This window comes from Nerophis ophidion, linkage group LG08 (assembly GCF_033978795.1).
Source record: "Nerophis ophidion isolate RoL-2023_Sa linkage group LG08, RoL_Noph_v1.0, whole genome shotgun sequence".
Classification (NCBI taxonomy): domain Eukaryota; kingdom Metazoa; phylum Chordata; class Actinopteri; order Syngnathiformes; family Syngnathidae; genus Nerophis; species Nerophis ophidion.
The window spans coordinates 14,484,395-14,499,521 of record NC_084618.1 but is presented as its reverse complement, the minus strand read 5'-3'; the positions used below and the strand labels follow the sequence as shown (position 1 = coordinate 14,499,521).

General features: G+C 40.1%; 3 protein-coding genes across 3 annotated transcripts; all 3 read right to left on the bottom strand.

The window, feature by feature from the left end:
- Positions 1–1,458: 1,458 nt before the first annotated feature.
- LOC133557364 (histone H2B 1/2-like) lies at positions 1,459–2,205 on the bottom strand. Its single transcript, XM_061907767.1, has one exon. The coding sequence runs from the start codon at positions 2,186–2,188 to the stop codon at positions 1,814–1,816; it is 375 nt and encodes a 124-aa protein (XP_061763751.1). The 5' UTR covers positions 2,189–2,205; the 3' UTR covers positions 1,459–1,813.
- Positions 2,206–5,704: 3,499 nt separating this feature from the next.
- Positions 5,705–13,727, bottom strand: LOC133557367 (histone H3.1t-like). The gene is made up of 2 exons (XM_061907770.1): positions 13,383–13,727; positions 5,705–6,163 (listed from the first exon to the last, which is right to left on the bottom strand). The coding sequence occupies exons 1-2, from the start codon at positions 13,709–13,711 to the stop codon at positions 5,818–5,820; spliced, it is 675 nt and encodes a 224-aa protein (XP_061763754.1). The 5' UTR covers positions 13,712–13,727; the 3' UTR covers positions 5,705–5,817.
- Positions 8,177–8,790, bottom strand: LOC133557357 (histone H2A). The gene has a single exon (XM_061907760.1). The coding sequence runs from the start codon at positions 8,756–8,758 to the stop codon at positions 8,375–8,377; it is 384 nt and encodes a 127-aa protein (XP_061763744.1). The 5' UTR covers positions 8,759–8,790; the 3' UTR covers positions 8,177–8,374.
- Positions 13,728–15,127: the final 1,400 nt, after the last annotated feature.

The following is a 15,127-nucleotide window of genomic DNA, read 5'->3' as shown; positions in this document are numbered from 1 at the left end:
TGACAGTAAGTCTTGAACTATACAAATTATTCCAATGGTTAGAATCAACGCTTTTGCATGATATACTAGTTAATATGGTCATCTATTTAGTTACTATGGTCTTATAAGTCACAGCAGCTTTGACGAGGCACCAAGCAGTGTAGGTGGGGAGCGTTTCCACGGAGTGTTTCCAGAACCTGAAATGTGGGTGTCAGGGACAGACGCGAAAGGAGATTTTTACAACAAAGTTCTAGAGCTTGGTGATATATCAGATTCATCAGATTGTAGGTGGGGTTTTTTTTGGGGGGGGGGGGGGGGTTAACCTTGGCGTTCATATTTCGCTGTGTTTGTTGCATTTTTGTTTTGTTCTGCTAGATTGTAAAATGTCAGTCAAGGGGGGTGTGACCTTTAGTGTTTTATCCTTCATAGTTAATATTGTAAATAAATGATAAATAAATGGGTTGTACTTGTATAGCGCTTTTCTACCTTCAAGGTACTCAAAGCGCTTTGACACTACTTCCACTAATCCCACTACTTCCACTAATCCCACATTCTTTATTTTCATGGACATATGACATTTCATTCAGTAAAAAAAACTTAAAATTCCATTCCGTTTTTTAAGGCGGTGTGTCATAATGTTTTTAGCATTCGACATTATTGTATTTTTGTATTAGTTTTATTAAAAATCAGATATACCGGCCCCCAGACACATTTTTTCCTCTAAATTTTGCCCCCCAAGTCAAATTAATTGCCCAAGCCTGGTATAGGATAGACAAAAATCAACTTTGGCTTCAGCTTATTCTATTATTTTTCTTTTATTTTTGTGTGTAAATGTGTTTGATTGTTAAATATGTATAATCTGTACTTTTAAACTGATGACACAAAAGGGTTGATGGTTGATTATATGACCGGAACAAACGTATTTCATATGTATGATATCCAATCATCCTATATGGAGTGGATCATGTTACCCATCACCTGTTTCGCTGAGCCGATCTCATGGTGTAAAGCAGTGGTTCTCGAATGGGGGTACGCGTACCCCAGGGGGTACTTGAAGGTATGCCAAGGGGTACGTGGGATTTTTTTTTTTAATGATACAAATAGCAACAATTCAAAAATCTTTTACAAAAATATTAATTTAATAATACTTCAAGAAAATATGAATGCAATATTCAGTATTGACATCTAGATTTTTTGTGGACAAGTTAAATACATTTCTTTTTTTGTGAAGAAATGTTTAGAATTAAGTTAATGAATCCATGGATCTCGATTACAATCCCCAAAGAGGGCACTTTAAGTTGATGATTACTACCATGAATTGATTAACGTGGACCCCGACTTAAACAAGTTGAAAAACTTATTTGGGTGTTACCATTTAGTGGTCAATTGTACGGAATATGTACTGTACTGTGCAATCTACTTATAAAAGTATCAATCAATCAAAATTCAATGTGTTGAAATATGTATTTATAATTCAATCACTTGTTATTTTTCAGCAAGTTTTCAATTGTTTTCATACCTTTTTTCCAAATAGTTCAAGAAAGACCACTACAAATGAACATTTTACTCTGTAATACATATTGAAAAAAAAGAAAATTGCATAGTATTCTACTTATTTATCAGTTATATTTCAACCAAAAATGCTTTGCTCTGATTAGGAGGTACTTGAAACAAAACATTTTCACAGGGTGTTAATCATTTAATTCAGATTGAGAACCACTGGTGAATAGAACCTCAGTTATATACCTAAATATATCAAGGAGATGCGCTCTTAAAAAGAGTGAGTGGCTCTTAAAAGAGCCTTTTTTGTTGAGTTTACATGGATGTTTGAATTTTACTTGGAGCTGGTGTACTTGGTGACAGCCTTGGTGCCCTCAGACACGGCGTGCTTGGCCAGCTCACCCGGCAGCAGGAGGCGGACGGCGGTCTGGATCTCCCTGGAAGAGATGGTGGACCTCTTGTTGTAGTGAGCCAGACGAGACGCCTCGGAGGCGATGCGCTCGAAGATGTCGTTGACGAAGGAGTTCATGATGCTCATGGCCTTGGACGAGATGCCGGTGTCGGGGTGGACCTGCTTCAGGACCTTGTACACGTAGATGGCGTAGCTCTCCTTCCTTGTCTTTCTGCGCTTGCCTTTGCCTTTTCCAGCAGCCTTAGTGACGGCTTTCTTGGAGCCCTTCTTGGGCGCGGACTTAGCTGGCTCAGGCATCGTGTTGGAGGACAACGAGTCTGTACCATCAAGTGCAAGACAACGTAGTTATCGACGCTTACATGCAAATTTGACTGTGGCAACGCTTTTTTCTGATTAGCTACCACCTAATCTTGACGTCATACCTCTTGTTTTGAACAGTGAAGTGCCTTCTTTAGTACACTATGACATGACTTTGTATTTTTTTAAGTTTTGGAACAATAACATATTTTAAACTTAAATCTTATTTATTACATTGAATGAAATCAACTCTATTTTATATATTTTTATAGCTGACTTGTCACATGGACAACATAGCATACATATTTTGTTTTATTTATGCATAATACCTTATTTATATTATTGTGCAGAAATATGGGGAAATACATATCACAGCAACATAATGCCTTTATTTCTTTCACAGAAAAGAGTAATTTGTATCATTTTTACAGTAGGATATAGAGACCACACAAATCCACTCTTCATTAGGTCAGGATTATTAAAACTAAAATTCATAGTATCAATCAATCAAAGTTTATTTATATAGACCCAAATCACAAATGTCTCAAAGGACTGCACAAATCATTACGACTACAACATCCTCGGAAGAACCCACAAAAGGGCAAGGAAAACTCACACCCAGTGGGCAGGGAGAATTCACATCCAGTGGGACGCCAGTGACAATGCTGACTATGAGAAACCTTGGAGAGGACCTCAGATGTTGGCAACCCCCCCTCTAGGGGACCGAAAGCAATGGATGTCGAGCGGGTCTAACATGATACTGTGAAAGTTCAATCCATAGTGGCTCCAACACAGCCGCGAGAGTTCAGTTCAAGCGGATCCAAGACAGCAGCGAGAGTCCCGTCCACAGGAGACCATCTCAAGCGGAGGCGGATCAGCAGTGTAGAGATGTCCCCAACCGATACAGGCGAGCGGTCCATCCTGGGTCCCGACGAGCGGTCCATCCTGGGTCTCGACTCTGGACAGCCAGTACTTCATCCATGGTCATCGGACCGGACCCCCTCCACAAGGGAGGGGGGGACATAGGAGAAAAAAGAAAAGAAGCGGCAGATCAACTGGTCTAAAAAGGAGGTCTATTTAAAGGCTAGAGTATACAGATGAGTTTTAAGGTGAGACGTAAATGCTTCTACTGAGGTAGCATCTCGAACTGTTACCGGGAGGGCATTCCAGAGTACTAATAGTAGAGTCGCATACTCCATTAGTGATGTTCAAAGCTAGAAATAAAGTTCTTCCGAAGGACTTACAAAAGTTATTTGTGTTCATGTCTGAAGATGACAACCAAAGAAGGCCGTATGATTTTAAACATCCTAGTGTGCGGAAAATTTTGAAACAAATGTGCTTGTCTGTTGCTGGTGTGAAAGCATGGAATTGTCTAAAGAAAGACTTAAAAAGTTGCAAAAATATATTTGAATTTAAAAAGAGTTCCAAAAAGAGACAACAGGAAACGTATCAAACCGATTTTTGATTTTGATTGGAGGTGTCATTGTGAAAATGCTTATACGAAAATTAAAAAGTATGTTGGAGTTAGGGTGGTGGTGGAGGGAACACTTATAAAGTCATCTAAAATAATTTGTGTGAAAAGGGGGGATATAAATATGAGAAGAGTATTCCATCTGCGCCTTTCTGATCATGGAAATGTATAAGAAACAAATACAATGAAAGTGTCAACTGTTCGTGGCTTGTATATATGCATTTTCCTGAAAGGAATAAAAAGAAAAGATGATGATGTTGATGAAAGAACACGAACAATGACTTCGTGTAAATACTGTCTTTATTCTTTAAGACAGGAGTTTCAAAACATTTTCCATTGAAAGACGCACACTTTATTTTCTATTATGAAAACCAATACAATAAGTCAATTTTTTTTACTTTTAGGGCCCCCCTCAAGTTTGATTAAAAGTAAGTCCAATAATAAAGATGGCTTCTGAGAGGCTGCTGTGTGTGTTGGAACAGGATGTGTATCTAATAACACATAAATGCATTCAAACGAGTATTTTTGTTCACCATGTACTTCTTTCCCAAGTGTCTGAGCACCTGTATCAAGTCAGTGTGAGGTGTTCCTGAGGGGAAGATGTCACTATCAAATAAATGACGTCCTTCATGAAAAGCATTTAAAACATGTTCCCGAATGACATTCCGTCAATAACACTGCATTTGTGTCAAACTATTGGGATATTTTTTCAAAGTTAATTTCAGTGAAATACGCACACAAGTAATTGGTGATTATAGCGATTAATCAAAACGTAAGAGTGTGATTAAGCCAATATGAACAGTCACCTTTTGACAATATACCACAATGCACATTGTCATTTACTCATATTTGTTTTTATCCAATTTACTTGTCTTGTGTGTTTTGGCAAATGATTCAAGTATTTTGAGCGTCTCCTTTAAGTAATCAAAAACGATTAGCAGCTGTGGGCAGCTGTTTTTTATTTACATGCAGATACAAAGTGGTCTGACTGCCCTCCACTTTTGTGTTCATATTGGTAAACACGGCTTGATCCTTAAGTCTATTTCATTGTTATATTGGAACATATGATCTAAGACAGGGGTGCCCATTACGTCGATCGCGATCGACTGGTCGATCTCGGAGGGTGTGTCAGTCGATCTCAAGCCAGGCATTAAAAAATAGACATAAAAATGAGCAATCATCAATCATACCAAGACTTCACTTTCGTCAGTTGTTTGACATTCTCGGCACCCGAGGATCTTGTGAGATGACGCTGGCTGCTGCGAGCTCATATTTAAGAAAAAAATCACTAACAGGGCGGACGCAGAGAAACACATTTTATTTCTAGAGACTCCGTACCTACTGTCAAAACTCTAAAGACCGACAGCACAGTTCCTGTCTTCACCATAAAAGACCTGTTTCATCCTGCCTGTGCTAACAAAATAAGAGTCTCAGAAAGCTAGCAAGCTACGGAGTTTGATGCCAATGTATTTCTCCCCCGCCCTCAGCGACCGCTTTCTCACTTGCTTGCCCACCCGCACACTCACTGACGTCACTCACCTGCTGCCAGACATTAAAGGGCCACACACATATGCTACTCTCATAACAAAGTGTTTAAAAACGAGTATGCAAGTTGGACAAATGAGATGCCAAATCCAACCACTTTCATGTGGTATTGGACAGAAGGGAGGACTTTTTTTTTTTCCTCCATTTGAAAATGCGGACGTTATCAGCACCACTGTCTAATTCCAATCAATGCAAGTCATCAGAATCAGGTAATACACCAACTTATATTCTTGTCTTCATGAAAGAAAGGAATCTATGTGTGTTAAACATGCTTGTATTATTAAACACCATTAACTTAACAAAAATGTCTCTTTCATAAATAAATATAAATTATAAATAGGAATGAGGTAGATCTCCTCGACTTGGTCAATTGAAAAGTAGCTGGCCTGCAGAAAGTGTGAGCGCCCCTGATATTTACGTTTTTAGTTGTAGAATATATGCAGGGAGAACATTTTCATGTATAGTTATCAGTACCACCATTAAGATGTAAGAGTATAGTAGACATGCAATTTAATTTCATTTTTTTTGATTGAGGAATAACAACTCTCCAAACATATGTGGGTGGTCCTTAAAAGGACCGTTGGTGTTTGAAATGGGGTGAGAGCGAAATTAATTAACCTCCAAAACCGTACAGGGTGCGTCCCTGCCTCTTGAGGGCGTAGACAACATCCATGGCGGTCACAGTCTTCCTCTTGGCGTGCTCGGTGTAAGTGACGGCATCGCGGATGACGTTCTCAAGGAACACCTTCAGGACGCCGCGGGTCTCCTCGTAGATCAGGCCGGAGATACGCTTCACTCCGCCGCGGCGAGCCAGACGACGGATGGCGGGTTTGGTGATTCCCTGGATGTTATCACGGAGAACTTTGCGGTGACGCTTGGCGCCTCCTTTCCCCAGTCCTTTACCTCCCTTGCCGCGTCCAGACATGATTTCACGTTGTAGTGAACGAAACTGAATGACCCTCACTTACATAGAGGGCCGTTATTATTAAAAGAATGCGGACCTGAAAGAGAACACACTGATGCAATCCTGACGAGGAGGGGCTTACTTAGAAGCACCGCCCCTTTTCTCATATTGCCACAATGCTCCCTATGTTCTGTCAAATATCATTATATTCACACTTTATTAACTAAATAGTACAAATAAATATGTTAATTTCCTCTCGGGGATTAATAAAGTATGTCTGATTCTCAGATGGGATTTTTGTACATATTTTAGGTTTTTATGGGATGTGTGTATTTTATTTAGAAGTACAGATGGATAGGTTTACTTTATACCTTTAGTTTTCGCCCTCTTTTTGTGCCCTTCTGACAATTATCTTTTCCATGCTTACCCTTTCCATTCTTTGTAACTGATCTATCTTGTGGAACAATTTAGACTTACACTTCCTTTTTTATTGTCATTCAGATTTAAATTTTACAGTACAGATTAGAACGAAATTCCGTCACATTAACTCATGATAGTGCAGGATAAAAGAGCAATAAGGTGCAGATATAAATAAATAGGTTATCGTACGAATAAATATACTGCACTTTTGCATATGCGTCCACGTTTATGGATGTATGTTATATTGTCTTTATATTCCAGCCTGTTCAGCCATTTTTGGGGGGGAATTAAGGGGAATATCAATATATATATATATATATATATATATATATATATATGTATGATAATTATTTATTATTAAATCCAACACCCTCAACACAAACCCCATAGGGGTGATGGAAGGATGGGCCGCACCTGAGAGCTGCGGCCCGCCACCGTGGCCCCCCAATCCCTCCCCTTTGTTGCTAGATATCTCGAGATGTACATTGTAGTATGTATATGTGATTTGCTGTGGAGGTTTTTTCCCCACTTTAGACTGGGCCCCCCTTAAGAGCCCAGACAAGATTGTGTTTTTTTTTACTCGTCCTTCCCCAGCATTTACTTTTTTCCAGGGACCCATTGGCATTGCTGTCCTGTAACCCTGTACACTGTTTATCTAATCTGTTGAAAACAAAGTTGAGTAGAACCTGTGCAATGACATTTAAGAAATACCCTATCCCAGGGGTGACAAACCTACAGCCCTAGGGCCGGATCAGGCCCGCAAACAGGTCTTATCTGGCCCTCGGGATGAGTTTGCTAAGTATAAAAATTAAGTTTTTTGAATGAAACTGTTGTTCTAAATGTGTCCACTAGATATCAATCAATCAATGTTTACTTATATAGCCCTAAATCACTAGTGTCTCAAAGGGCTGCACAAACCACTACGACATCCTCGGTAGGCCCACATAAGGGCAAGGAAAACTCACACCCAGTGGGACATCGGTGACAATGATGACGGTGAGAAACCTTGGAGAGGAGGAAAGCAATGGATGTCGAGCGGGTCTAACATGATACTGTGAAAGTTCAATCCATAATGGATCCAACACAGTCGCGAGAATCCAGTCCAAAGCGGATCCAACACAGCAGCGAGAGTCCCGTTCACAGCGGAGCCAGCAGGAAACCATCCTAAGCGGAGGCCGATCAGCAGCGCAGAGATGTCCCCAGCCGATACACTGGATTTCGCAATAGTAATTATTTTTTATCGTTGGAGAAAATGCTACATATGTCAAAATAATAATAAACCAAACGTCGGTGCAGTAATTTGATTTAGATATTTTTGTTTTCTTGAGAAATTGAAAATTAAGGGCTAGGGTCAGCTGTTGGCTTTATTTTTAAGTTATTGTGCTGTGATTTTACCAGCCCGGCCCACTTAGGAGTACATTTTCTTCCACGTGGCCCCTGAGTTTTATGAGTTGACACCCATGTCCTATCCCATTACAATTACATTATTGAGACATTCTGCCCATCACTCAACTACTGATTCCAGTACTCGTTTAAAAGTGTGTCATTACCATAGTATAACCTGAGTAATAACTACTGATTCCAGTACTCGTTTAAAAGTGTGTCATTACTATAGTATAACCTGAGTAATAACTACTGATTCCAGTACTCGTTTAAAAGTGTGTCATTACCATAGTATAACCTGAGTAATAACAACTACTGATTCCGGTACTCGTTTAAAAGTGTGTCATTACTATAGTATGACCTGAGTAATTAAACTTGCAATAGAGAATGGTTTCATTGCTCTTTACAGAGATAGTGTGTGGCTCTTAAAAGAGCCTTTGTAGAGTTTAGAACGTGTAGTAATTTACTTCTTGGCAGCCTTCTCGGTCTTCTTGGGCAGCAGAACAGCCTGAATGTTAGGCAACACACCGCCCTGGGCGATGGTGACACCTCCCAGGAGTTTGTTGAGCTCCTCGTCGTTGCGGACAGCCAGCTGAAGATGACGGGGGATGATTCTGGTCTTCTTGTTGTCACGGGCTGCGTTCCCCGCCAACTCCAAGATCTCAGCGGTCAGATACTCCAGCACTGCTGCCAGGTAGACAGGAGCACCGGCGCCGATACGCTCGCCGTAGTTGCCTTTGCGGAGCAGACGGTGGACGCGACCCACTGGGAACTGCAGTCCGGCACGGGAGGACCTGGTCTTGGCCTTGGCTCTTGCCTTGCCGCCGGTTTTGCCACGTCCAGACATGATTTAGGTGAGATGTGGTAGTATCGGTTCAGGTCAGATATGACAGTATTGCTCTACACTGCGAAATGGAAATTTATACACTCCCATGCTGCTCTGTGATTGGATGACTGTGTCGGGGAATGGTAGTCCAATCAGCGCAGGGTAGGCAAATGCACGAGTATTTTCAAAAACACAATAAAAACCGCCATTACTTAGCATCAATGTGTAATATAAAAATAAACGAATAAAGCAAGGTGTTCTGGTACTTTAAGGCACATGTGTCGTTTTGCCTAACCTTGAATGAAGCATGTTTTGCTTCAGTATTATATGTTTTATAACTGTGCTGTAGATTACCAGACATATTTATACATGTTACAAATAATTACCTCAAACGCCATATTTCCTCAGATACACATGTTATGAACAGTTCTAAATTAATTTTGGACACGAAAAACAAAAATAATACACAGTTTTTGGTTTATTGGTTTATTTGGTTTGTTTTGAGCCATGCAAACAAAACAAAAGAATTACATAAAATACATAATAAATATATATATTATATACATTATTTTTACACCTACATAGAAAACATTACATGTGACTAATCTTTTGTAGATGTCAAGATTGGCTCAAAGGGGAGGGGGAAGAAGTAAACTTATTTGGTCCCACCCCTATACATATACAATATATATATACAATATATAATACAATAATAAATATAATATAATTCAATTCAGTGGTTGCTGCATAGTTGCTAATTATTACCTGTATATAATACATTTAAATTCACACACACTTACATATATACATATGCACATATATGTACACACATATAAAGTTTAAAAAGGAAAATAATAGCATTTCAAATGCAATACCTTAATTTGTAAAACAAAATAAAGATATGTTAAAAAAATGAACAGGAAATATGTGTGTCTGAATAGAAGCAGGTAGAAGCTACTACTAATGGGAAGTAGAAAACAGAAGAAAAAAAAATAATAAAAGAAAATGCAAAATAATAAGCCTACATATAGCAGAATCTTTCTGTGCGGAGTTTGCATGTTCTCCCCGTGACTGCGTGGGTTCCCTCCGGGTATTCCAGCTTCCTCCCACTTCCAAAGACATGCACCTGGAGATAGGTTGATTGGCGACACTAAATTGGCTAAATTAGTTTGTGAATGTGAGTGGAAATGTTGATGACGACTTGTCCAGGGTGTACGCCGCCTTCCGCCTGAATGCAGCTGAGATAGGCTCCAGCACCTCCCGCAACCCCGAAGAGGACAAACGGTAGAAAATGGATGGATGGATATTAGGGAAAACAATGACAAAAAAAGAAACAAAAGAAAATAATAAGAATATTAAGAATTTAAAAATAGTAATTATAACTTTTAAAGAAACAATAAAAATATAAAAATACTATCAATGATTAAGAAAAGGGAAAAAATAATAAGAATAATTACAATAGTAATAAGAATGAATTAAGTAAATACAAAAAAACAATCATAATACGAATAATTGCAAAAGAAAATTAATAAAATACAAAAAAAGGCAAAATAATAGGAATATTTATGGGAAAATAAAAAAATTACAATTCCGAAATAAATTTGAAGACAAAAATAAAAATAAATAAGAATAATAGGAATATTGAAAAAAGGGGAACATAGAATTCAATTAAAAATCAAATTGAAGATTAATCAAAAAAAGACAAAAATGGTCAAATTAACAGTAAGGAACAAGACACCAGTTATGGGAGAATGTACACTTACATCATGGGTACTTTAACTTTAATACGTTTAAGAGCGGAATACGTTAGGTCAGAAAAAAACACAGAAGCTATATCATCCCTACAAGCCTGTTTCGCAGGTTTCCCTATTTGTTTTGATTCCCAGTTAACTTGGATCAACCAAGTTGACTCTGTTTGCTCGCGTGTTAACCAGCGCTTGCAGTTTCTAAGTAGGCTCAAGATCCACAATATCATAATGTCATTTTATAAGGCAAACATTGAATCGGTCATCTGTTATGGCATCTACACATGGTTTGGAAATCTGTCCATAAAACTCAAAACCCAACTTCAAAACCTTATCAAGAGGGCTGGTCAATTAAATGTTCCCTTCAAGACATATTGGACAAGACTGTGAGGAAGCAGTGTCTGAAAATCACCCTTGACCCACATCACATACTTCATAGTGAAATTGTGTTGATGCCAAATGGCAAACGGTACATAACAGCAACATAAAAACTCAACAGGTGTAGTTTTGTCATTGTTCTACTGGCAATCAAACCAAAGCACTTAAAGGGGAACATTATCACCAAACCTATGCAAGCGTCAATATATACCTTGATGTTGCAGAAAAAAAGACTATGTATTTTTTAACCGATTTCCGAACTCTAAATGGGTGAATTTTGGCGAATTAAACGCCTTTCTGTTTATCGGTCTTTTAGTGATGACGTCAGAACGTGACGTCACCGAGGTAACACACCCGCCATATTCATTTTCACATTACAAACCCCGGGTCTCAGCTCTGTTATTTTCCGTTTTTTCGACTATTTTTTGGAACCTTGGAGACATCATGCCTCGTCGGTGTGTTGTCGGAGGGTGTAACAACACTAACAGGGAGGGATTCAAGTTGCACCACTGGCAAGAAATCTGCCGCCAGACCCCCATTGAATTTGCCAAAGTGTCTTCACATTTGACCGGCGATGCTAAGACAGACATGGCACAGAGATGTATGGATAACCTGAAATTGCATTTGCAACGATTAAGTCAACAAAATCACAAAGGTGAGTTTTGTTGATGTTGTTGACTTATGTGCTAATTAGACATATTTGTTCACGGCATGATTGCCAGCTAATCGATGCTAACGTGCTATGCTAATCGATGCTGACATGCTATATACGCTAGCTGAATGTACATTTGAAACTAGATACCCACATTTAATGCGAAACAAACACTTACCAATCGACGGATTTAAGTTGCTCCAGTGTCACAAGATGCAAAAGTCCTGATCGTTTGGTCCGCACATTTTACCGGCGATACTAATAAGGCAGCCATGCTATGGGCCACTTCATTAGGTACACCCGTGCTATGGCCGAATAGCGTCATTAGCTCAATATCTTCAATTTCTTCTTCAATTTAGTTTCCGCTATCTGCCTCTGTACTCCGACCATCTGTTTCAATACATGCGTATTCTGTTGAATCGCTTAAACCGCTGAAATCCGAGTCTGAATCCGAGCTAATGTCGCTATTTCTTGCTGTGGTAACCGTCATGTTGTTTGTATTGGCAGCCCTGTATGACGTCACAGGGAAATAGACAGTCACATCGCAAATAGGGAAAATCAAGAACTTTAAAGCTTTTCTTAGGGATATTCCGGGAGGTGTAAAATTTTGAAAAAAACTTCGAAAAATAAAACAAGCCACCGGGAACTGATTTTATGGTTTTTAACCCTTTTGAAATTGTGATAATGTTCCCCTTTAACAGACAAATACTGAAAAAAACGGATTCTATAATAAAGAGTGCAATATTGGGGTGGTGCAATACAGTGATCTCATATCTGATGTATTCACACACTGTTCATTGTCATCACTGTACTATCATCCATCCATCCATTTTCTACCGCTTATTCCCTTTTGGGGTCACAGGGGTGCTGGCGCCTATCTCAGCTACAATCGGGCGGAAGGCGGGGTACACCCTGGACAAGTCGCCACCTCATCGCAGGGCCAACACAGATAGACAACATTCACACTCACATTCACACACTAGGGCCAATTTAGTGTTGCCAATCAACCTATCCCCAGGTGCATGTCTTTGGAAGTGGGAGGAAGCCGGAGTACCCGGAGGTAACCCACGCATTCACAGGGAGAACATGCAAACTCCACACAGAAAGATCCCAAGCCTGGACTGCAGGACCTTCGTATTGTGAGGCAGACGCACTAACCCCTCTTCCACCGTGAAGCCACTGTACTATCAGATGAACTGTATTTATGAATGTATATATGCATGCATGTATGTATAAAGCTGTGTCTTGGGCAGCACAGTTAGTGCATGTGGCTCATAATACGAAGGTCCCAAGTTGTCCTAAATTCAATCCCGGCCTCGGGATCTTTCTTTGTGGAGTTTGCATGCCCTTCCCATGATTGCGTGGGTTCCCTCCGGGTACTCCGGCTTCCTCCCACCTCCAAAGACATGCACCCGGGGATAGGTTGATTGGCAACACTAAATTGATCCTAGTGTGTGAATGTTGTCTGTGAGGTGGTGACTTGTCCAGGGTGTACACCGCCTTCCGCCCAAATACAGCGGAGAATCCAGCAACGCCAAACAGGACAAGCCGTAGAAATGGATGGACACCTGTGTAAAGACAATTCAAATCTCCCCTCAAAGTCGAAGCTAATTATTGTTTAATCCACATCTCGGGTTACCTACTCGCAAGAAAGTGTAGTATTTTCAGGCACTTCATAATATTTTCGTATGTTCACAACACAACCGTGTATTATATTATGGTAGGAATGACATTAGTTGAAAGTGTGGTGGCTCTTAAAAGAGCCGTTGTGGTAGAAGAGTTAGAAGCTTATGCTCTCTCTCCGCGGATTCGGCGGGCCAGCTGGATGTCTTTGGGCATGATGGTGACTCTCTTGGCGTGGATGGCGCACAGGTTGGTGTCCTCAAACAGACCGACCAGGTAAGCCTCGCTGGACTCCTGGAGAGCCATCACTGCGGAGCTCTGGAAGCGGAGGTCGGTCTTGAAATCTTGGGCGATTTCCCTGACCAGGCGCTGGAAGGGCAGTTTGCGGATGAGCAGCTCGGTGGACTTCTGGTAGCGGCGGATCTCACGGAGAGCCACGGTTCCGGGCCTGTAACGGTGAGGTTTCTTGACGCCGCCGGTAGCGGGTGCACTCTTGCGGGCGGCCTTGGTGGCCAGCTGCTTCCTGGGGGCTTTGCCGCCGGTGGACTTACGGGCTGTCTGCTTGGTTCTTGCCATGGTTCACTGCTTCTCGACTTCGATTAGTGAGATATCCCTACTTGGCAAGCTGTGCTTTTTATAAAGACAAATCAGCGCTGATTGGTCCGTATGGGAGGGGGCCGGCGCAAAGGCTGATCAACCATTGGACAAGAGTACTTTGAAATGAACCAATCACCGACAAGAACTGCCCAAGCAATCTACAGGATAAATAAAGCGGGAGGTGTGGTAACATTTCTCTGGCTTCCTGCTCATGTAGGAGTTGAGGGAAATGAGTTAGCTGATAGATACGCAAAACAAGCAACCACTAAAACAGAAGTAAACATGGAGATTAAGCACAGTGAAGAAGAAGTGAAGAACATAATTAAGATAGAACACAATAAAAAGTGGCAGGATAATTGGAATAAGGAAATAAAAGGTAGAGAGTTTTACAAAGTCCAGAGGAGAGTAGGTGTCATGAGAGGAGGGGGTAGAAATAGGAAAGAAGGAGACATTATTACTAGAATGAGATTAGGACATACATATCTACATAGTTCACTAAAATTGATAGGAAAACATACTACAGGGCTGTGTGATTTTTGCCATCAAATAGAGAATGTTGACCATGTTTTAATACAATGTAGGAAATACAATAGAGAAAGAGAAATACTGGAAAATAAGTTAGCAAAAGAAAATATTAGGTTAGAAGTGGGAAGTATATTAGGATTGCATTCAGAAAACATAGGATACAAAGCAATATACACATATTTAAAAAACACTGGGTTAAATAAAAGAATATAGAGTAGGGATCCACCTCGGTCCACACTCCATTACAGTAGGTGGCGGTAATGCACACCAGAAGGTTGCTTGCCAACCGCCATAAAAACAGGAAGAAGAAGAAGAAGAAGAAGAAGAAGAAGAAGAACTGCCCAACAGCTTCTGAAGCCCCGGACTATTTGCAGAATGTAGTTTGGCATCAGATGTCAACGTTGTAAGTGGAATGTACAAATAAATACATGTTTGACCGTGTAATGAATGAATTGAAGGTGAAAAAAAAAAATCTATAAGATTTATGTTAACTATTGTTCTGTTAACATCTGATGTAAGGTGTCGATAAGTTAATATATTTTAAGTTTTTAGCAAAACAACAATTACTTACTTGTAATTTCAGGGAAATTGAGAGACCTCAAAAGGGACAAGCGGTAAAAAAAAATGGATGGATGGATGAGGGTAAGGCTGTGGTTATGTTTCTGTTACAATGCTGCCACATGTTGGTGAGGCGACATATTGCAGCAAAGGGCGAAGGTTGACCTATTTGGACCTTCAATATTTAGTTGATGCACTGTCAATTTTCCTCACGTCATGACCAGTCAATCAGTCAGTAAAAAAATAAATAAACGGGACATTGAGGAAATAGAAGGAAAAAAAAAACTGTCCTTAAAAATCTGTTTTTTTTTT